This window comes from Bos grunniens, chromosome 21 (assembly GCF_055505025.1).
Source record: "Bos grunniens cultivar Pamir isolate PY7600 chromosome 21, Bosgru_T2T1.0, whole genome shotgun sequence".
NCBI lineage: Eukaryota > Metazoa > Chordata > Mammalia > Artiodactyla > Bovidae > Bos > Bos grunniens.
The window spans coordinates 56,320,571-56,342,568 of record NC_141185.1 but is presented as its reverse complement, the minus strand read 5'-3'; the positions used below and the strand labels follow the sequence as shown (position 1 = coordinate 56,342,568).

At 40.6% G+C, this 21,998-nt stretch overlaps 1 protein-coding gene across 32 annotated transcripts in view; it reads right to left on the bottom strand.

Moving 5' to 3' along the window:
• Nucleotides 1-21,998, bottom strand: part of CHD2 (chromodomain helicase DNA binding protein 2) — a 112,101-nt gene that overhangs the window by 24,039 nt on the left and 66,064 nt on the right. For 31 of the 32 annotated variants that reach the window (XM_086364778.1, XM_086364784.1, XM_086364791.1 and 28 more), the window contains 13 exons: nt 21,241-21,389; nt 19,924-20,020; nt 19,418-19,510; nt 15,836-16,006; nt 14,723-14,898; nt 9,847-9,888; nt 9,153-9,292; nt 6,142-6,280; nt 5,808-5,958; nt 4,574-4,696; nt 3,221-3,349; nt 2,249-2,389; nt 417-551 (listed from right to left, as the gene is read on the bottom strand). In XM_086364778.1, the coding sequence (XP_086220904.1) occupies nt 417-551; nt 2,249-2,389; nt 3,221-3,349; nt 4,574-4,696; nt 5,808-5,958; nt 6,142-6,280; nt 9,153-9,292; nt 9,847-9,888; nt 14,723-14,898; nt 15,836-16,006; nt 19,418-19,510; nt 19,924-20,020; nt 21,241-21,389 (1,686 nt within the window). Of the gene's footprint in view, nt 1-416; nt 552-2,248; nt 2,390-3,220; nt 3,350-4,573; nt 4,697-5,807; nt 5,959-6,141; nt 6,281-9,152; nt 9,293-9,846; nt 9,889-14,722; nt 14,899-15,835; nt 16,007-18,591; nt 18,723-19,417; nt 19,511-19,923; nt 20,021-21,240; nt 21,390-21,998 lie in introns of those variants that run through there. The other variant, XR_015150121.1, reaches the window with a different exon arrangement.

Here is a 21,998-nt window from a genome sequence, read left to right as displayed (position 1 = left end):
AGGCAAGTTTGGGAGAGGAGGGGACCTCAAGAGAGGAGGAGAAAGGGGACGAGTGCAGCACAGTAAGGCACGCGCCCACAGCTCTGATGAGGGGCACGCCCCTGAGGACGCGCTGGCCTGTCACCATCCTGTGCAAGGTCTGGTCCATGACTCTCCCCTCAGCGTCCCTGTCTCTTAGGAGGCGGTGCGCCGCGGCTTGCACCACACCCCAGGCCGTGGCTCAGCTCCTCGCCCACAACACAGGAGCATGTGAAACAGGCCACGCTCACCAATGCTCCGGCTCACACGGCCGGACCCCAGCCTCGTCTCACGCCATGCTGCTTACTAGACCTACTAGACCGACTAGCTGGGCCGCAGGAACTGGGAGAGGCAAGCACGGCAGCTGCAGACCCCGCCCCCTCGATTCCAGAACTTACTATGCTGAACGTCTCCTGGTCCAGATCATCCTCCTCATCCTCTCCAATGGGGACGGGTTCGCTTCCTGCTGTGATATGGACAGGGCCCTGAGAGCGCTTGGATTTACTTGAAGATTTGGCATCACCACCTTTAGGCTTTTCAGAAAAGAGTTACAAGGAGTCATTGTCATTTGTGTGCTCCTGTCCTGCATTCGGACTTCTTCACTGCGTCACATCACTGTAAGTGGGTATACTAGACGGCCTCAGTTTCAAGATATCATGAAGCCAAACACATTCAATTAACAGTTTAATCATATATCATTCCCATTCCTGTCTCTAAACAGAATTTTAGCTTCATCAGTGCTATTTTGGCTTCTATCACCTAATCGATGAAATGTACAAAAATGTCATCAAGAGGTTAAGACTGTAAACTGAAGAGCTCCAACAGAGGAGCAAGAAGCAACTTTATTAACAGCTTAAGAACGAACATATGCTTCAATCTAAATAACTAAGATAGTTTAAGTGACTGAATTTATATGAATGCAGGTGGATGAAGCTCATTTATTCATGAAAGGGTGCAGAATGATGGAGATACAGATACAAATAAAAACTAACTGTAGGTATGAACATTTAAAAACATAAAACAATACTATGCTTTGCTTATGATTACATAACATGTAGGAAAAGTATAAAAGCATGGGTAAGGTGGTTTCATACCAATGTCAGAGCAGTGTTATAGAGGAGAGTAATGAAACTGGGAGAAGGAACAGAGGGGAGCTCCAACTGAGGGGCGTTTGGTAATGGGTGTGTGGAGCACCAAACACAGCAGCCGGGAAAAAAACCACTTGAAGTAAACAAGAAAAATGTCAGCAGCTGCAATATCTGTTGCTGGTACCAATATCGGGTACACGGTTGCTGGTTAAATCGTTCTCTGTCCATCTATTTTTTAAATATTTCATTTTAAAGGTATCTTTCTGCAGAAGCACAAATGCAAAGAAAGATATGTGTCACAACAGAGTTTATAATTAGAAATTTGAAAGCAATGTCCATATGGGAAACTTAAATTACTTCCAAAAAGTTACAATCAAACAAAATCTTCCTTATCTACTAAAAATGGCTTTAACTTTTATTTATTTGCTTGGAAAACTATTTGTGATATATTGCTATGTGGGAAGAAAAGGCAATCCAAATAGCCTGGCCTAATTTTTCTACAAATTTGTTTCCTAAACAAATTTTTATATTTGTTCTTATATGCATATAATAAAAAAAAGTTTCATATGTCCTCATCAAGAAATCTGTGAGACTTATAAGTGGTGGTAGAATTCAGTTATTTGTATGTTTTAACAATGATTATAAAGATTAACTGAAAAATAACTTCATCAGAAGTCAGCAAGATTCAACACTGAACCAGAATTCTAGGTTTGGAATGAACTTCATAAAACCGAAATATGAAGATTACACAATAACAAGGCTTTTAACCCATTTCTACTCTTGATAGTATCTGGTTCGAACTCTAAACCTTTCATGTATTCAGATTCATCTGTAGATGGTGGTTTTCTACCATGAGTCTGAGAACATGTATCACGTAACTTCCTGATGTCATTCTAACACCCTCTCTGAAATGTGTAATAAAAGAGCAAGGCTTCTACATTGAAGAATACCGCCACGCACACACTGCCCCCTCTCTGCAGGGAGAACTGCAGCCATCCTGACGGGAAGCCCCATCCTTCCTCCTGGGATATAGTCATGAAATGACGATTCTTTCAGGGCCCTCAAACCCCATTTTATTTCTAAATCCTAGAAGGGAATCCCAAAGGCTGTGGGCATCTCAGGAAGTAGAACAACACTGGTACCTTCTCTTTCTTGTCTTTCGACCTCTTCCTTTCCTTGTCCCCTTCCTTGTCTTTCCTAGAACTCATTTGTTTTTCCTTGTTCTCCTTGTTCTCTTTCTTCTTCTGTTTCTTTTTCGTTGGACTTTTTTCTAAGCCATCATCCTAGAAAACAAATGGGGCTGTGAGCTTTTGCCACAAACTTTTTATTCCCTCGTTTACTTTCTAGGAAAAAAAAAACCAGAAAGCACTGCCCTCAATGGTTCATCACTGCGCCCACAGAAGCGTGTTCTCAAGCACAGCCTTAAAGCCGTCTGCTTCAACTGAAGCCTATAGAGGCAGATGCTCTTCACTACATAGGCATCATTATTCCCATGGAAAAAACCGAAGACCAAAGAGCTTATTGCTAGGTAGTAACTGGTAAGGTTGCTACAATTTGAACTTATGTATGCTTGACTCAAATCCACGCTAGTTCATATACCCACTTCTGAGCCTCCTGGAACTAACCTCAAAGTGCAACAAAATAAAATTCCATAGTTTTCAGTCCCTGATTCAACAGGCTGAATGCTACCACGTTACTTTTCACTTTCCTTAGACCAGAGGTTACAAACGGACAGATCTGGGCCAAATCTGAACCACAAGGAGTTTTTATTGGCCCAACAATGAACTGCATCATAGGTGCCCCTATGCATGAGGCATGTGCTCCCTGATTAACCAGTCTCCACCACTCCTTATCATCCCAACAGTGAGGCTGAGCATCAGCTGCCATTTATCACTAAATTTCGTGGTTCCCTTTATTTGCTTTCATTATTTCAATCACTGATTTTACATGAACAACTATATTCCTCTCTCACATGTTAAGCAAAGATACACGTATTTCTATTTCCATTTTACCTACTCTGGTATGTAAACCAAACACACTTCAAATGGTTTTACACCAGCTGGCACAATAAATGTAACTTAGAAAATCATCTCAACTGAAACGCAGCCTCACACCTTTACTTCTCCCTCTTCTGATGGATTGTCTGAGTGTCGAGGAGATGAAAACTCAATTCCATGCTCGTCCTTCAGCCTCGGTGCTTTGTTTTCCTTTTTCACTCGAGGCTTCCGCTTCTTTAATTTGGCCTGGAAACCAGAAGAAAATGATGATAAAACTATAAATCAAGTCCCTCAAAAGTATGACCACATAACATTACGATTCTTTGAATAGTAGCAGCCACATAATTCAAAAGAGGAAACTCAAAAGAAAATTCATGGTAGTGCAATCAATTTTATCTGAAGGAGGAAAAAATAAATCATTCTGTGCCTCACAAAAATGTCCATATTCGTGAACCCACTGACTCCATTTTTTGGAATTCAATCTCAAGACAAAATTCAAAAGAAGGAAAATCACCTTATGCACAAATACGAAGAAAGATAATATGCAAAAGATAGTAACAGGAACATAAAAAAATGGAGAAGCATGCTATATCTAAAAATAAGGAAAATGTGTTTATCCACTCAGATATAGTATTATCCAAAAGTAAAAACCATGGTCTCATCTCTCTCTCCAGAACCTAACTTACAGAATATCCTCAACATATTATGTGAAGAGTGACATTACTTACATAATGGGACTTTGTTAAGGACAAAGTATGGGATTGGGATTTTTTGTTTTCTGAAATTTGCTTTGTTTATAATGCAGGGAAATTAACACAAATGGCATAGCTCTGGGAGCACTTAAGGAGTATGTACACACAAAGGCTACTGGTACTGGCTGTAACCTGAACTATCTCCTAACTGTGATTTGCATCTTTCCAGGCTTGAAGAGAAATGACAAGTTGAGGAAATAAAAGGTAAAGGAGGAGTCCATTAGTAACTCAGCTGAAATCTTTCACTGAGCAGGTAAGGTCACTCACTGCAACTGAAGTCTACTGTCTGAATTAACTGTGTATCCTAATTACCCATTTTATCCCTGGGACCTGTGACTACACGTAGCCAGTGTTAGCTGGAACAAGCAAATGCAGTGATGTTCAGACAGTAACAAGATCTATATTCCAAAATCAAGGAAACGGCATAAAGCAATAGCGAAAGTCTATCTAGACCAGTGGCACTGGGAGAGATGAGAACTATTTTGAGGCAGTATTCTAGAAGAATGGGTTTATGCCAAGGTGTTTAGGTGTTCAATTACTACACGAACATTCCTACCATTACCAACCAAACCATTACCACTGAACTCCCAGTAGCAACAGCTGACAAGGAGAGGATAGCATTCTGTGCTGCACCCGGAAGGGGCATCTCTTGCCCACCTAACCCTGCAGGGCAGGAGCCTCAGGCCCCGGGGGACGCCAGGCTGGCAGCTGCACTCACCTCTTCCCCGCCCGTCACAGCGCCCTCCTTCTCCAGACTCTTCCTGAGCAGCTTCAGCAAGTAGTCTGCTCGGGTCTGCAGCTGCTTCCCCTGGGGCTTTTTATCTGTCTCCACGGGCAGAATCTTCAACAGGAAAGGAAGAGAAGCACCCGGCATGGCCCACAGCCCGGTTAGTGGATCAGGATGAACAGAGATGACAAACAGCTGAACGATCCTTTCCCTCCCCAACCACCCAGAACACAGATAAAGCCTCAGATCCTATCTCATGTCCATGGCTCCCAGTCACTGAACATCCCTTATGAGCCGTTCTCATTTTACAAAATGGGATGGAGAAATCCAGCTCTCCCACTGGCTCCTACCTGTGCTGTTAACAGGGTAGAACAACTCAGGTAGGAGGGGCTTGTTGGCTTCGTCTGCTAGAGCATCCCAGCCGTCGTGGATTTCCTCCTTCCAGGAGCAGGGAATCCCTGGAGCTAGGTTAAAGCTTCGTTTTAGATTGAAAATGCTTCTTAGAGCATTGCCGGAGAGCACTGAGCTACGCCAGGACGCAGCTGGGCCTCCTGGCCAGGCTGGATGTGGTCTCAGTGCTTATGGCAGGGTGCTGGCACCCTCTGAGAACACCGCACCTGGGATGAGCACTGAGGGACGTGCCGGGAAAAGCCCTGCCGGGAGCCCAACATGGAGCGCATCCTACGAAAATTTGAGCCAGTCAGCTTTCCCTGCTTACAGCTCTGAGCACGGCCTCACTACTAGGCAGCCTGATGTGCAACGGATAGGGTGGGAGGCTTAATTTTGTGGGAGAAGTACAGCCCGTGTTTAACTCCATTACAAAAAATACCAAGGCATGGCTCATTCTTTCTCCAGGTGGAGAACTGACCCAATATCGTTTTAAAGAAAGTGCCAACAACTCAGGCTGAGGAGTGCTTTTATTATTAATAATCCAACCCTGGTATTTGTTGCAATGAGATCTAACCTACGATAAATATCAGAATATTAAGATTTCTCCTATATATTTCCCCAAAATTTCACCTGGCTATTATCTTCAGCTCTGAAATAGTGCCACAGTCCACTAAAGACAGTAATGTTTTCAAGGATAGAAACCCCAGGAATTTACTGTTGTACTAATCTTTAATTTGATCCCCCACCCCTCAGAAAACAGTTAAAAGTAAGTCATTGATAAAAAGATATACAACAAATCTTCTAGAAATCTCCAGCACCACAGATAATCACTTACTTTGTCAGTTAACTTAAGCTCTGGGTCCGTTTTAATTAGCTCCCAGTTTCCATAGCCATGTTCATAAATTCCCAGCAATAGACGAGAGTCGTCCTCTACTCCCCATTCAACATCAAAATGTGCAGCCTTGACACGACAGGATAAGCAATATCTGAAAAGTTTTCCAAAGCAGGAAGACGTGAGAGGAGAGGCCTTTCTGATTTGGAAATAAACACAAATGAACATAGACAAAGCATTCTAGTACATCAAAAAGACAATGAAAATACTACTCTGTAACTTCAAATCTGTTTTCTAATGGCACAACCACCTGTGCATGGGTACATGTTATACTCACTTTTTTTTTTCTTCAGGGTCTACAGGGATAGATTTATGCAGCATCTCAAACTCTTCTTCATGTTGGATAATAGATTTCACATTAACCTGAACCCCAGATATCTTGATAGTTGGGCCTCTCTTTTTCCCTGGTCCTTTGCCTAAAGAACATCAATTGCATATTTGTTACATGAGAATTCACTGTTCAGAAGTGTACACAGAAGAAGTATACAGAATTCTCACTATACGTGAGAATTCATAGAAAACGCAGGTGAACAATCCTAAATGCTCTCTTATTCCCTCAATGTATATCTCTGGTTTACTGTTAATCCAAAGATACAATCAATAAGGCAAAAAGTTTTCTCAATTAATGTTTGTAAAATAATCTCTAAACAGTTCGGTTTTTTAAGATTTAGAATTTTTCAGTCCAGCAGTGTTTATAATTGTATTTTAATCTTCCTCTTTGTTTTATACTTTGGCTCTAAAACTAATGAAAGAAGATTTTCAAGGAGTGATATAAACACTTAAGATTTTTCTTTTGTTTTTCTAACCCATCGATAAATTTTTTTAAAATGAACTTCTTTACTATAAAAGCCTGAGATCAAGTTAATACCTAACACATTTGAAAGGATGAACAAAATAAGTCATGGAAAGGTTATCCCTAGCTCGAGTTTCAAATTAAAGTAATTTGAAGAGGCAAAAACAAAGCAGGTCAACTCTAACCACAGACTTTCTGGCCAAAGTCGAAATCCGTGATATAATGGCACTTGTCTGTGGGAGAAAAGACAGCCCCGGGGACAGGGATGAAGGCAAGGTTCTCCATGCGTTCCTTATTTGACAGTTCTGACTCTGGGCCATGCAAATGGTTTACATAATTAAAACACACACAGTTTCATAAAAACAAGAAAAGCAGTCCCTAGAAACTGAAATGTAAACAAAAGATACTGAACTACATATTATAAGTTGGTGGCATAACCACACAGGGAAAAGAACAATTTCAAACAATTTTAAAACACAGTACTTCGTACACTGCTAATGCATGGATTTTAAGGACAAAAAGAAATGCAAAAGAATCAGACTTTGCATTGAGAAGTCTTAGTGTTAACAGTAACACCGGGGGAATTCCTTGGCAGTCTAATGGTTAGGGCTCCAGGCTTTCACTGCCACAGCCCAGGTTCAATCCAGGGAACTAAGACCAAGCAAGCTGAGAGACAGCCAAAACAAACAAACAAAAATCCAAACCAAAAAAAAAAAAAAAACCCAGTAAAATTGGATATTAATATTTGGAAACACGTGTGAGACAAATACATGATTATGCTAACATTTCTAGGAACAAAAATTTCTTGGCTTGAGAAAAGAGGTATCAATAATCTTACACTAGAATTGGAAATTGGATTCAGGACTACACTAAGTGCCAGTGTACAGAAAATACAGGTCTATGGAAGGGGCTTTCCTGGTGGCATATGCTAAAGAATTCGTCTGCCAATGCAGGAAACCTGGACTCAGGAATACACTCAATGCCAGTTTATAGAAAATACAGGTATATGGAAATAAGTTAAGTAATGCCCAGAGGAAGCAATCCATCAGATTCAGATTGTGAATAAGCAGAGAAAAGAGGTATGTGGGCGAGGGGGCACCTGTCACAAGGAAATATTCCCAAATATGCTGTGAGATGGACAAAGCAAGGTACAACAGTATGCATGCTACATCACCAACTGTGTTAAAATAGTATCTATTCCTTTTTTGAACATATATATATTTTACATTTCTAGAAAGAGACAAGAAACAGGGATAGTTGGTTTTCATTTTTGAGCCATATGAGTGTAATACTTATTCAAACCAATTACAAGGAAAAAAGAAAAGCACTGTAATGCTAAGGTTTACTTTTGAATGTATTCTGGGTGCTATAAAAGCACAAATTTGGATCATTGTCCATACCACTCAAGTTTTTCTTTCTTTCATGGGGAAAAAAAAACAAAAACCACACCTAAAAAATGTTTTTGACTATATTCAAGGTATTTTAAAATTCTATTACTTTCAGTTAATAGTATAAAGAAGAAAATTTCGGAGCACAAATAATGCTCTACTTGGTGAAATAGCTAACACTGCAAGGCAAACATGACGACAAGCACTTCACATGTATGAAATTATTCAAGTGGCCATCCAAGCCCACTGACTCAGGGCTACTACTCCATTCTGCACCAGATCCTTGAAAGGCTATCACTTGTCTCAGATCTTGCAGCTGAGAACCATCAGGACCAAGATTCCAGGTACACTGGCTGCCTCCCACATGTGAACCCTTAATCACAGCTGACAGAGCCTCCTGTGAGTAACCTCAGTGAAGGGAGACAAGAATGGAGGCAACTGCACAGATACACCACAGGCCAGGGAACTGGAATGGTCACACCTTCATCTCTTTGAGGGTCAACTGTAAGGGCATCCTTTAACAACAAGGACCTCAGCTCTCTCCTGACACCTCCTGCTTGTAGAGGACAGGCAAAAGTGCTTTTGGTGTATAAGAGAAAACATGCTACAGGTCAAATTCTAGTGCCAAAAAAGACTCACGCTCACAAAGAGTTTTATAATATTCAGCTACTGCTTTGTCTATTTGGATTAATCCTCTAAATCCTTTACACAACAAAACAACACCTGTATGTGCATCCAAGATAATTCCTTCTGGTGCTCTGTAATGTGCTCTCTTGCAACCACGATACAATCGTGCCCAGTCAGGCTTTACCTCCTCAAATCTTTACATCATCCAAGCCAACGTGAACTTTCTACAGTAACATTAAAAGAAATCATTCCACTTGTTCAGTGCTCTGCACCCTGGGCAAATCAACTTCGTTTGGGAGTAAATCTTTGGGATCTAACAACTGAGCTCACATAAATAAAGGCAGGTGAGAATACACACTTCCAAAAAGGAGGGCAGCACAGGATACAAGTGTGAAGAAAGAGTGAGGAGAAGAGACCCCTGAGCAGCAGAGATCCCGATCCAGGTCTGTGAGCATCACTGAGGCAGACTTGCTGACTTACCCTCGCTGGCATTTTCTTTCAGCTGCTCTTCATATTCCTGCATTGCTGACACACAGCTGTTGTGAATCAGTTCCCCCAAGCGCTTCAGATCCGCCACAGACTTATCTACCAGCTCAGCATCACGTGCGATGCACTCCAGCCTGAGGAGAGACACATACCGGGACAGCCCTCAAGGCCTGTGCCCAAGTGAGCTACCGCTTGGTTTTGCGTAAGCTTGTTCCTGCAAAGACACTTTTCTCTTCATTCCTCATCTGACTGTTCAAGGCTCCAACAAGAACCCTCCAGCAGTGACTATGACTAACTTACTCACTTTCCATCATAAAGAATTTGACTTGGAAGAGTCCACAAAAACAGACTAATTCAGAAAACGGGGGAAAGGGCTCAGCTTTCTTTATTAACTAAATGGGCCGTCGGGTGACGTGCCCAGAAGCTATCAGCACTAGTTTGCCTCTTTGTGCTCACTTTCCTTTCTCCAGCCTACTTCCATTCACTGCAATGTTCCTAGAAGCAAAGTGCAGTTACATCTGCAAAATGTTTTGTTGATCTCCAAGTCATCTGGAGCATGTCATGTCTAAAAAATCACTGTCAATAGGTGCCAGACCTTAAAAATGGAAAACAGAACCAAAAAAAGAAACTGCTACATAACAGAAGGGAAAAAGAGGTGGATAAGAAACTATTGTGTTACTAAGCTTACCGTTCAAGAGGGAGACCAAACTTCTTATACGCCTTGATGAACCTAGGAAAATGATTAATAAATCACATTTAAAAAGCAGACTTCGGCTATGCTGGTGCAAACACATCCTGTGACGAAATATAAGCCATAAAAATGGTCAAAAACATGAAAATGGTCAAAAAGAGATTTTGCCCAATCCTTGCAACTGCCACTACACGAGTAAATATTGAATGCCTTTGAAAATGGCCAACTTAAAATGAGTGCTAAAAAGCTTTTCAAACCAAAGATCAACTTTATTCTCAGTGACTGGTCATGAAACTGCTTAGGGATGTAATTGAGTATGGTGGCTTAACTCTGCTGCTAAGTCGCTTCAGTCGTGTCTGACTCTGTGTGACCCCATAGACAGCAGCCCAGCAGGCTCCCCCGTCCCTGGGATTCTCCAGGCAAGAACACTGGAGTGTTCTTCTCCAAGGAAATGGCTTAACTCTAGTACTATCAGTTTTAGAAGGTACAAGTTAATAGGTAATAGGTAATAAATGATTTAGTAACCACAACTCTTATGATAAAATCCCATACAGTTTTACTGGTCTATTCAGTCCACTGCTGTTACTTCCAATTCCATACTACAATATTTTCCATTATGTTCTGGTCAATAATACAACTAGAAGAGTTTTAGGACTGCCTCAAGTACTTTTTGTAATGAGGCAAACTAAAATATATGATTTTAAACTTTTTAGGCAAAACTATTTTGGAAACTCTGACTCCTTCTGCCAAACGGTGTCTCCAACCTAAAACCTAATCATCCTTCCACAAGTCTCTAGCCTAAACTATGCTAAATGCCAATATATGTGTAATCTGTTCCCCTCCCTAGAGCCAACCACTAGCACTTTCACTAAAAACCAAGATTCACAATATATGAAGGTCATCACTATAAAATGCCAAATTATCTGGTTAGCTAACAGTGAAAGAAGAGATACCATGGAGAAAAAAATGAAAAGAGAAGGCGTAGCGATTCTTAAAAGTGGTGATGAATGTGACAACAGCTAAGAAACAACATCAAAGGAACAGCATGGGTACAAGGATTAGGAAAGTGCTGTGTGTGAAAGCCAGCCTGAGGGCTACTCCCCAACTCTGCATTTCTCTTTCTTGACATATACTCACATACTTTACATCTGAAATATGTCCTTTGAGCCTACTTCAAAATAATAGTGAGACAGAGAAGCATTCTAGGAATGATGGAGTAATAAGAACCCCTGAAAATCTGCTCCTTCACAAAAGCAACAAAAACACTGGCAAAAACTGTCCAAGTCAACTTTGTTGGAATGCTGGAAATTAATCAAAGGCTTGCAGCTAACTTATAAGCATATATTCAAGAAAATAGCTGAATCTCAGTATGAATGGTGAGCTCTCTGCCATTTTGACTTGCTCTATTTCCCGTGCCCTCTCCCCAGCACCAAGACTGCCTTGAAAACCCCTTTTCTAGCTACAGCAGCCAGCAAACAGCAACACAGCAGCCATTACAGGGAGCAGAATGGGCCTGGAGCTCCACAGAAGCTTCTTCCCCAGAGCACAGTGCTATCTGGCCTGACCGATGGCACCCTGAGAAACTCCATTCTCAGGCTTGTCTTCATTTGACTTGGGTCTTTGTGAAGACACTGTCCATAGTTCATCAGTCAAAAATTAATTAGAGACAAAGGTTTAACACCATGGCTGCCTGAAGCAGCATTATAAGCTGGGGATGAATAAGCTGATCAAGAACTGCTATGGAAAAACTGGGGTGTTCACAGGTGAGAAGATGTTCACAGGCGTCTTTGAAAAGCTCAGACATATTCCCGGGAATCTAGAAGGCTGCACATGTGTAGGGCTGTGTGCAGGCACAGCAAAGACACAAGAAGCCGTTCATCTCTCACCTCTGACCAGTCCTCAGGCTCCACACAAACACGAGCTGAAGGATAAGGCAAAGTCGTAAACTGCCTGCAAGAGCACTGAACACATGCCTCAGCATTCACAAGGAGTCCTTCAGCAAAGGCTGGAGATTTACTGTTTGGTAGACTTAAGGTGCTTAAGAAAGCCTCTGCCCAATCATTAGCTGAGCTCTAAGCTAAATGAGCAGAGACTTCACAGAACTAGTCCAGAAAAGTTACTAAGTAAGCAAACAATGACAACAATGAACAGCAAACACAAAAAACTGGCTGGCAGGGGGATTCTGATGTCCAGACTAGCCACACTGTACCACTTAAAATGTCCAGTTTTCAACAAAAAGTTATAGGAAACAAGAGAGTATAATCCATATACAGGGGAAGAAGGCAGTTTTCAATGGAAATAGTCTCTAGGAAATCCAAAAGTTGAACTTAATAGACAAAGGATTTAATCAACTATTGTAAATATATACAAGAACTAAAGGAATCCATGTCTGAAGAATTTAATGAAAATTTGAGAATGATGTATCACTAAATGGAAAATACTAGCAGAGATGGAAATTATATAAAGGAGTCACATATAAACTGGAGTTGAAAAGTACAATACATAAGATGAAAAAAAATCACAGGAGTAGATGTGAACTGACAGAAGAAAAACATCAGTGAAAAGGTAAATCAACTGAGACTATCCGATGTTAAAGAGAAAAAGAATAAAGACTATCCTTCAAAAACAAAGGAGAAATTGACATTCCCCAATAAATCAAGACACAACTTGTTGCTGCAGACCTGCCCTAAAAGAAATACTAAAATAGAGTACTTGGGGCAGAAATGAAAACACATGAAATAACTCAAATCCACATGAATAAACAAGAGCCTCAGGAGGATACCTGAGTAAGTAAAAAACAGTGTACACGTATTTTTTTCAGTAATTTTTTACTTCATTCTGAAGGAGATCAGCCCTGGGATTTCTTTATAGGGAATGATGCTAAAGCTGAAACTCCAGTACTTTGGCCACCTCATGCGAAGAGTTGACTCACTGGAAAAGACTCTGATGCTGGGAGGGATTGGGGGCAGAAGGGGACGACAGAGGATGAGATGGCTGGATGGCATCACCGACTCGATGGACGTGAGTTTGAGTAAACTCCAGGAGCTGGTGATGGACAGGAAGGCCTGGCGTGCTGCAATTCAAGGGGTCGCAAAGAGTTGGATACGACTGAGCGACTGAACTGAACTGAATGATTTTAAACCTGACAATAAAAGCACAAAAAGGGAGAAGGAATGTACCTAAATTGGAGTTAAGTTTTAGAATACCACTGAAATTAAGTTGATACTAGTCCAAACTAAATTGTTCTAAGTTAAAATATTAATTATAATCTCCAGGGAAACCACTAAGAAAATAATTTTTAAAATGTAAAAGAAACAAGAAAACTAAAATAGTATACTAAAAATCATGCAATACAGAAGAAGGCAGTAATGGGGGAAATAACAAAACAAAAAAGATACAAGACATAAAAAACAAACAAAAATGCAGACATAAATTCTATTTTATCAGTAATTGCATTAAATGTAAATGATTTAAAGACTTCAATCAAAACAAAGAAACCAATAGAATGAATTTTAAAAAATCATCTAAATACAGCCTGTAAGAGTTGCAAGTTAGATTCAAAGACACAAATAGATTGCAATAAAAAAGGGAAAAGATACCACACATACAATATCAAAAGAGTTAGAGTATCTACATGAGTACTGAACCAAGATATAAACTTTCAGACATAAACTGCTGCTGGAGACAAAGGACATTTTATAACGAGAAAAGGGCCAGTCCATCAACACAACACATCATCAAGTATACACACCTAACAGCAGAGCCCCAAAATATGGGACGCAGTAACTGACAAAATAGAGGAAATAAATAATACAGCAACAATAGAGATGTCAACACCCATTTCCAATAATGCATAGGACAATCAGAGAACACAGAAGACCTGAAAAGCAGTAAACCAAGCAGGCCTAGTGAACACCTCTGGCACCTCCCACTTAGCCATAGCACAACACACAGCATTCTCTGTGTGACACTCGGGGCAGGGGCGGCAGAAGCAGGGCCACATACAAGATGGACTACCGATTCGCAAGGGTTAAGACGATGCCCAGGGGAAGGCTGCTGACGTCTTATCAATGCTTGTATGTATTTACGTTTTTCCATAATAAAGAAAGAAGAACAGAACAGGTATAACATTTAGTGGGAAACAACGACCTCATGGTTTCAAATACTGACTTAAAAGGACTACATGATACAGTTAAATTAATAATATGGATTAGATCATAAAGCTAGCTATCTTCACAGTTTCTACTTTCTTCACCTGTTTAAAAAGATAACAGAAACTAGGGGGAAATGGTGTCAATGCAACAATTTTAGATTTTTCTGGAGGGCAGAGGGATTCAATCAGATACCAACAAATGTGTAATAAGTACTGAAATAGAAAGATACCTAAAACTGGCTGAAAGTGACAAGAAGCAAGCTGCCGAACAATATGCTGTGTATAACAACATGTGTGTATTAGTAAACCAAACTGATACCAGTATTAACACTAACAGAAAGTAAACTGGGGTTATCTGTACTGCTTTAATTTTTTATATTATACCATTTCTTCTATATACACTGTTAAATATGCATGCATGTATGTACTCAAATTCTTCAATAAAAACAAAAGAAAGTTCCAGCCCAAGGTGACCTCCAACAGCCTCTTTCCTCGTGGCTGGACTTTCTTCATCATGAAATGTTCAGAGCAGAGAACAAGAAGTAAACAAAGAGCTCAACTGAGGAAAAGCCTGGAGAAGGCAGAATCATCCCGGGGTCTTGGGCACGACTCGTCTCCCTGCTGCCCTCCGCCCTGTCCCCCAGGTCAGGGACGCATCACCTGAGGCTTACAGCATGCCCACCCACACGTGAGGGGAGGGAGAGCGGGGCCTCCACCAACCTCCGGATCTCGGCGTCTGTGAACCCCTCCACCAGGTCCTTCCGCACACTTCGGGGACGCCCTCTGCGCTTGGGCTTCTTGTCGTCATCAGAGTCATCTGTCTCACTCTCAGAGGCAGAGGACCTCTGGGCCTGTCTCTTGGACTCAGTATCAGAGTCACTGTCATTTGTCTGAGCCTGAAAACGCAAAGTTACACTGTAGCAAATGCCAGGTCCAAGTGATCTAAGGACTAAGACCAGCCCATCTTAACTCCTTAAAGCTCGGAACTTCCTATTTATCAGGCAAGTCAATCTGCCTTTAAGAAAGGAGGAGGCAGATAGCATGCAATGAAAGAAGATCTGCTTGTGTATTCACACTGCCAGAGACATACAGTCTCTGGTCATCATTAAGTACATACTGTCTCTGGTCATCTGGTCATCATTAAGTACACTGGAATAAAAATATCTGGATTGTAGGTTCATGTTTATTTCCTTGGGCAAATTACCTCTCCATGCCTTTGTTTTCCATTTGTAAAATGGGAATAATAGCACCTATAATACAGGGTTTTCATATGAACTAAATGAATCAGTTACTGTAAAAGCACTGACTTATGCCTGGTACACTGTGCATACTCAGTGACAACTACTATGAGCTAATATTGATTTACTAGGATCTTAGGCAAACCTGAGTGTGCTATCACCAACAAACTGAGTAATAAAAACAGAGTTTATCTATTTCTATGTTCTTGCAAAAATCAAATTAGATAGTGCCTATGATGGCACTTTGTAACTGAAGCACCTTTATATAATCTCTTACTAAGTATTTATACCAAGTGCTATGAACGAGCATTTACAGAGGAAGAGACATTTGACTCTGAAAGCTGAAGGCCTCGCCAACCAGAGCCCAACTGTTAAAATTACTACTTTTAGTCTCAGGTGCAAAAGGCAGCCTTGTGTCAAACTCAAATCACGTCCAGCCATCTCACAAAGGGCCAAGATGTAGAGATCGAACGTCTCCCAGGTACGCTCCTGGGCCCTGTGCAAGCTTCCACTTCCCTCTGCTAAGTTCCCGAAACTCTGCCCTGGAACCCTGCACGTCAGAAGCACATCCGTCTCTTTTGTCTCACTTGATCACCTTTTTAGTGGAACTCCGAATTCGAGGCAACATGTAAATCTCTTCCAGCTCCTTCTGCCGCTCTTCCTCCTCCACTTTCTTCCTTTGCTCCTCTGGGATGATCTCATCCCAGTCCTTGTGAGGACGCTCGTCAAGCTCTTCTTCATCCTCCATCGTTGCAAAGTTGGCAACCTTACAACAAAAGGACTTCACTGTCTGACCGACATTTCACTATTTCCCAAACACCATCTACTGAAACACCAACTCATGCAGTGTTTTGAATCTAAAATGCTATGAATAAGAGGACTCTTATATTACATAATCAAAAAAATCAGTTTTCTACTAATTTCTCCCTTATCCCCTCAACAAAATCTACTCGCCAAGTTCTAAAGTTCATCAGGAATTTTACTGAAGAATAAAGAAAGATAAAAATATACAAGCTGTCTTATGTTTTATTAAAAGACGTGCTATTAAATCATACACATTTTCTAATATATTAACTAGAACTTTTAGATTTATTTAGATGACAATATTTGCAGGGAATTCCCTGGTGGCCCAGTGGTTAGGACTCCATGCTTCCACTGCAAGACTGCAGCGGATGGACACAGGTTTGATCACTGGTCAGGGAACTAAGATCCCACATGCTGTGCTGTGTGGCCAAAAATAAAGTAAATATAGATCATCACATCCGAACCCCTAATGTTAGCCCAGTGTGGACTGACAGGCCTGTGCATTGTAAGCTGATACTGAATAGAGCTCATCTGAAACAAAGCACAACTCAAAGCAGTAGCTACTGTCTAGTCAACTGGTTACCTGATTCACTTTTATTAAAAGTACAGAAGCTAACAGTATTTCATAATTTCACATGCTCAAAAGTGCGTTAGTCTCAGGAATAAAAACGAAAACATAAAATGCAAAAAATTCAAGCAAACTGGGAATAATATTCCATTTACTTCATTTTGTAGTCTGGTCACTAAGTCATGTCTGACTCTTGTGACCCCATGGACTCCTCTGTCCATGGGATTTTTCAGGCAAAAATACTGGAGTGGATTGCCATTGCCTTCTCCAGGAGATCTTCCTGACCAAGGGATCAAATCCCAGTCTTCTGCACTGTAGTAAGATTTTTTACCAACTGAGCTATCAGGAAAGCCTGATATCAGACATTTAATTATATTTATACAGACATAATATGTATCCCAGAAAGAAAGGCATCTGCATGTATGAGTTTGAAAGCCTTAGACTACGGCTACAGAGAAACATCTACCAACTCTGGCCACTTCTGAGCAGTGGTGGGCAGGCCCCAGGTCAGGACTGAAGTTAAAGAGGTTTACGAGGTTCCATTCCTCAAAATAACTTAAGAGCTGACACTGAAATCAGAACTTTCGGGCAAAATTAACTCTAATTTCCAACATGGATATCATGTCTTCACAATCAGAATTTTAATATTACAGGACAAAACCAGAGGTATGTAATTTCTGAGATTTAAAATTTAACATTTTTCTGTTCCATAAAATGAATCATCTGACTGATCTCTCAAGTTAAGCACTGTTTTTAACTACTTTAGATCTCACTTTGAAATGGTATTAGTTGATACAAATACCAATACTACAGATACATCAGGGGTTCATGCAGTTGGGAATTTAACTTTCCCAAGAGTAGAATAGCACTCTACAGGCCAGAATCCCTGTCTAAGAAGTAATAACAACTCCAAACATGTGTGACTTTAGGAAATCTACTTAGCCTCCTTACATCTCAGTTTCCTCATCTATAAATGATGATAAGTGACTCCAACATAATATTGTTGTAAAAACTGAAAGACTGATGTACAGAATGTACTTAAAACAGTGCTTACAGTATAGTAAGAATTTTCTAAGGATTGGTTATTATTACTTAAGAAACATGTAGTCATAAATATCTCAAAGAAATGTTTGTTATGTTTCCAACAAGTTAAATTAGCTTAACAAAAAAGAATTATTAGGAAAAGAAAGTCAATTCAGTGATGCACTCCAGACATAGAGTCCCTATTTAAGCCGAATCCTACCTAACCTGATGCTGAAACATAATGGCCAAAAGGGCCTTATAGAAAGACAAGTATCACCAATAATCTGGCTTCTGATCAATCTGTAATATGCAGAAGTTTTTCAGATCTAAATAATCATATAATATTTTGACTAGGACACCATCATGAAGATTATTTCTGTTTAAGAAGGGAGCATTAGTCACAGAAGTGAAATCCAGTTGAAATGCTAACAATTCACCTCCATCTTCTGCATCCTTAAGACACATTAACTCTGACCCTAGAGCTCTGTGATCCACTCAGCCCCTTTCTTCTTCTCCCACTGCGACAACTTCCACCTGTGGCCAACCCTGGACTTCATCACAAAGTACTGCTTCCTCCCAAACACTTCTCAGTCCTAGTGGGTCTACCACACATACTCATCCATGTAGCCTCTTACCCTCTTCTCTAACATGCTCGGAACCAACCAATGATGAATCCACTCAACCACATTCTCCCTTGAATCTGGGCAACTCTTTGCCACTTTGATGACTCTTCTGTGCCTCCTAAGCCAATCTTCCACCTTGGGATGAACAACTGATCCAGTTTTTCTGACCTCAAGTAATGCTGGAGAGTCATTTGATCCTGCTGACTTGCTCTAACATGAAGCCCCACCTTCTAAATTCAGCTCTAGTCCCTATCAAGTTCCTCCCAGCAACTCCTGGCCCCTGGATGGCACCATCCCAAAACTTCTCCACTGCTCAGTAAACACCTCACTTACTGGTAAGTAAGGTCACCACCTGGAGCTTCTGCATCTTCTCTCCCCTCTCCTTCCAAAGTTGATTCTTCTTCTGTCTTTCGAAGGCCAGTTCTCCCATCTGTGCTTTTGATTGTATCCCTTCCACTCTCCTCCTGGGCAATGTGTAACCAATTATCCTTCTTTCCTTAGAACTTCCAGTGTTTTCCTATTCTCAAGCTCTTTCCTCAAGCTAGAAACATGGTAACACCTTTAAAAAACCTTACCTTGCCTGACCCTTCATCATTATAAATTACTTTCACTGTTTTCCTTACTAAGCTTTTTAATAAAGTCTATACTCAATGCGGTCACCTCCTACTCATCCGGTATCCAGCTTTTGCATTTGGTCCTGATCTCATTTAATTTTCTATCAAATACCACCAACCATCCCACAACTTCCCTAATGCCACGAAGTCATCAGGAGCCTCCCCACTGCCACCTTCTATTTTCACACCTCTGACCTCTCTTTGTTATGATTCTATTAACGTCTCTCCCGGAGCTCCACATTATCTAGTTCTCCACCTGTCCCACTGACAGCGTATTTGCAGCCTTACTCACACCAACTATTTTTCTTCTGTCCACTGACTCTGGGCAAGATGGACTACTTCGGTGGTCACCCCCATGGGAAGGACTGTACAGTCTATATTCACACCATACTTGGAACTCTGGAGAGTGATTTTAAGGGGTATGAATTAAGTTAGGTAAAAAGAAAAGCCCAGAGTGTCTTGCACTGACAAAGTACTGACAGGCATTACTTATTATTGGTTCACAAATCAATGCCAAGGACTTTCTCAGACAATGATTTTAATACCTTAAATTGTGACAGAAGTTCATCTGTTGCACTTGTTGAGACTTCATTCTCTCTGGTTTCAGCCAAGCGCAAAATTTCATCTATATCCATTTCCTAAAAGAACATGGTGAAAAGCCAACAGTGGTCAGCATTCACTGAGAATACTGGTGCAAATAAACCAACCCTCTTCTCTGATTCCATTTTCTTTTACACTCACAGTTTTTATAATGTTTTATATCCAACATTTCAAACTACTATTTATACAAATCATAGGATGACACTTCAGAAATTTCAAGAAATAAAATTGGAATAAAAAACAGCAAAGTCAAAACCCTCCATGATTTTCTCATTCTTTCCCATTCAATTCTGTAAGCACTTTCAGCCATATAAGGAAAAAGAGAAACTATGTTCTGCAAGTAACTACTCTTTCTTTAGAAAAGTCTCAGGCTCAGAATGTGCTTCCAGAAAAGTTTAGACTCTCACAGATGATACTTATCAAGACATTCTTTCCCCTTGCTGTTAATTACCTGAGGCTCTGATTCTTCCCCTTCAAGCTCTTTGAAGAGATCCTCTGCTCCAAATTTCAAAATCGCCGTCAGCTCTTCTTTATTAAAAGGATTTGAACTGTAGAAGTAAAATGTAGTTGTAATCTCTTAGGGACATCAAATAACCTCTACTGAGTTCTAAATATATATTCTTCCTAAAGAGGTCCAACTACTGGTGAGAACAGAAATTCTGCCACAAGAAAAATGATCTCACAAATATTTCATGGTTTTTAATCCACAGGATGAGTCTGCAGTGGTAAACTTAACAAAAGACTAAGACAGCAATTCTTTTCTGGTTGGTTCATATATTTACATGGGTAAGCAAGAAAGGTAATTAGCAACATGACAGAAGGGAATCCTCTATTCATCCTTTAATTCAGAAAGTTATTGTTCACCAAGAATTTTCAAACACCTGCTCTCTGGTCCAAAATAAAAGAACAAGCTTTTTCTGTCCTAGTTTTCTTTTTAGTGGAAAATCATCATCACCTAATTAGAAAGGGCTCATTTGATTTAACCTGTAACACAACTGTTAAGACTGCCACAGAAGATACTCAACAATCTGGTCAAAATGTAAACTCTCTAAGAGAAATTGTTGTGCTTCCAAATAAAGCTAGCTGAAACTTAACTATTTTCCTTTCATACCCTTTTGTTTTCAGTAGGAAAGGCAATCTCCACACCCAACATTTTTACCAATAATAAGAAACGGCTGCCAACTCAACCTGCTGCAGCCTCGCTGCTGAAAAGTCCAAGGCAATACGTGCCAGGCAGGAAGCCTGAGGGCGAGCACACAGCTGCCACTGCTGCTGCTGTGTCATACAGGACAGGCAGAGGCAAAAGCAAGAGGCTGGAGAGGAGGGCAGCAAAGACAAGAGGGCACACGCAGAGGGCTGGTACCCCCAAAAAAAAGAAAAAAGAGGAGGGCAGCAAAGACAAGAGGGCACATGCAGAGGGCTGGTACCCCCCAAAAAAATGAAAAAAGAGGAGGGCAGCAAAGACAAGAGGGCACATGCGGAGGGCTGGTACCCCCCCAAAAAAATGAAAAAAGAGGAGGGCAGCAAAGACAAGAGGGCACACGCAGAGGGCTGGTATGCCAAAAAAAAAAAAAAAAAAAAGAGGAAGGAGAAATGGGGAAGGCAAAATAAAATCAAAGTGTCATCTTGCAGTTTTGGCTTGGTCCTTTCCAGGTAATCAACGGATTAATGTCTGTTGTAGAGCATCTCATGAGAAGAATGAATGAATTACACAAAATGACAATGTAAAATTGATGTCTGCTACCTCTCCCACCTTTCTGGCACTTACTTGGACCTCCCAGAGTTGTTTTCCAGAACCGTTCGGCCAGTGGTATCCATGCGCTGAATCACCAGGTGGTCCAATACCATCTTCTTCTTGGCCCGTTCTATGATCTCTTCCTCCACGGTCCCCTTTGTAACCAAGCGGTAAATATTTACCTGTAGGAAAAGGCAATGTTATGCTTATGGCCTGTTCACACACATAGAAAGTTATTTCTGCCTAAAACCAAGAGGGGAAATTAAAAAAAAAAAAAATCTGTTCTCTGCTATGGCTTACTACTTGTAAGTCATTGATCCAAGCAGACAACTTAAGCATTAATATATATTATATCTTCTACTATGGGCAGCATGCTACATTCTTAAATAAAAATTGCCTCTAAGAACTATTATTATAGCCTTGACCTAACAATAAAAATGCTGCTGAAGAATTATCTGTTTTATCAAAACTGAATCTCCAACCACATATGAAACTTAAATGGTAGCTAATACTGGAACAGACTTTGAAATTCATCCTTGAAGGAACAAGTGCGTACTTGAGCAGCATACAGCAGCGCTAACACTGACCATGTTAACAGAAGTAGACTGTGCTGAACAATGTGAATATCACAACTTTTCTATACAAAAACAGAAATTTTTAATTCTAAGTCTATTCATCATGTACCTTTGAGTAAGCCAGAAAGTTACTGGTCATACACGTTACAAACAGTGAAAAAGAACTGGTCCATAACTACAGGCTCATCTCATCTCAGCCCTAAAGACAGCGTCTCT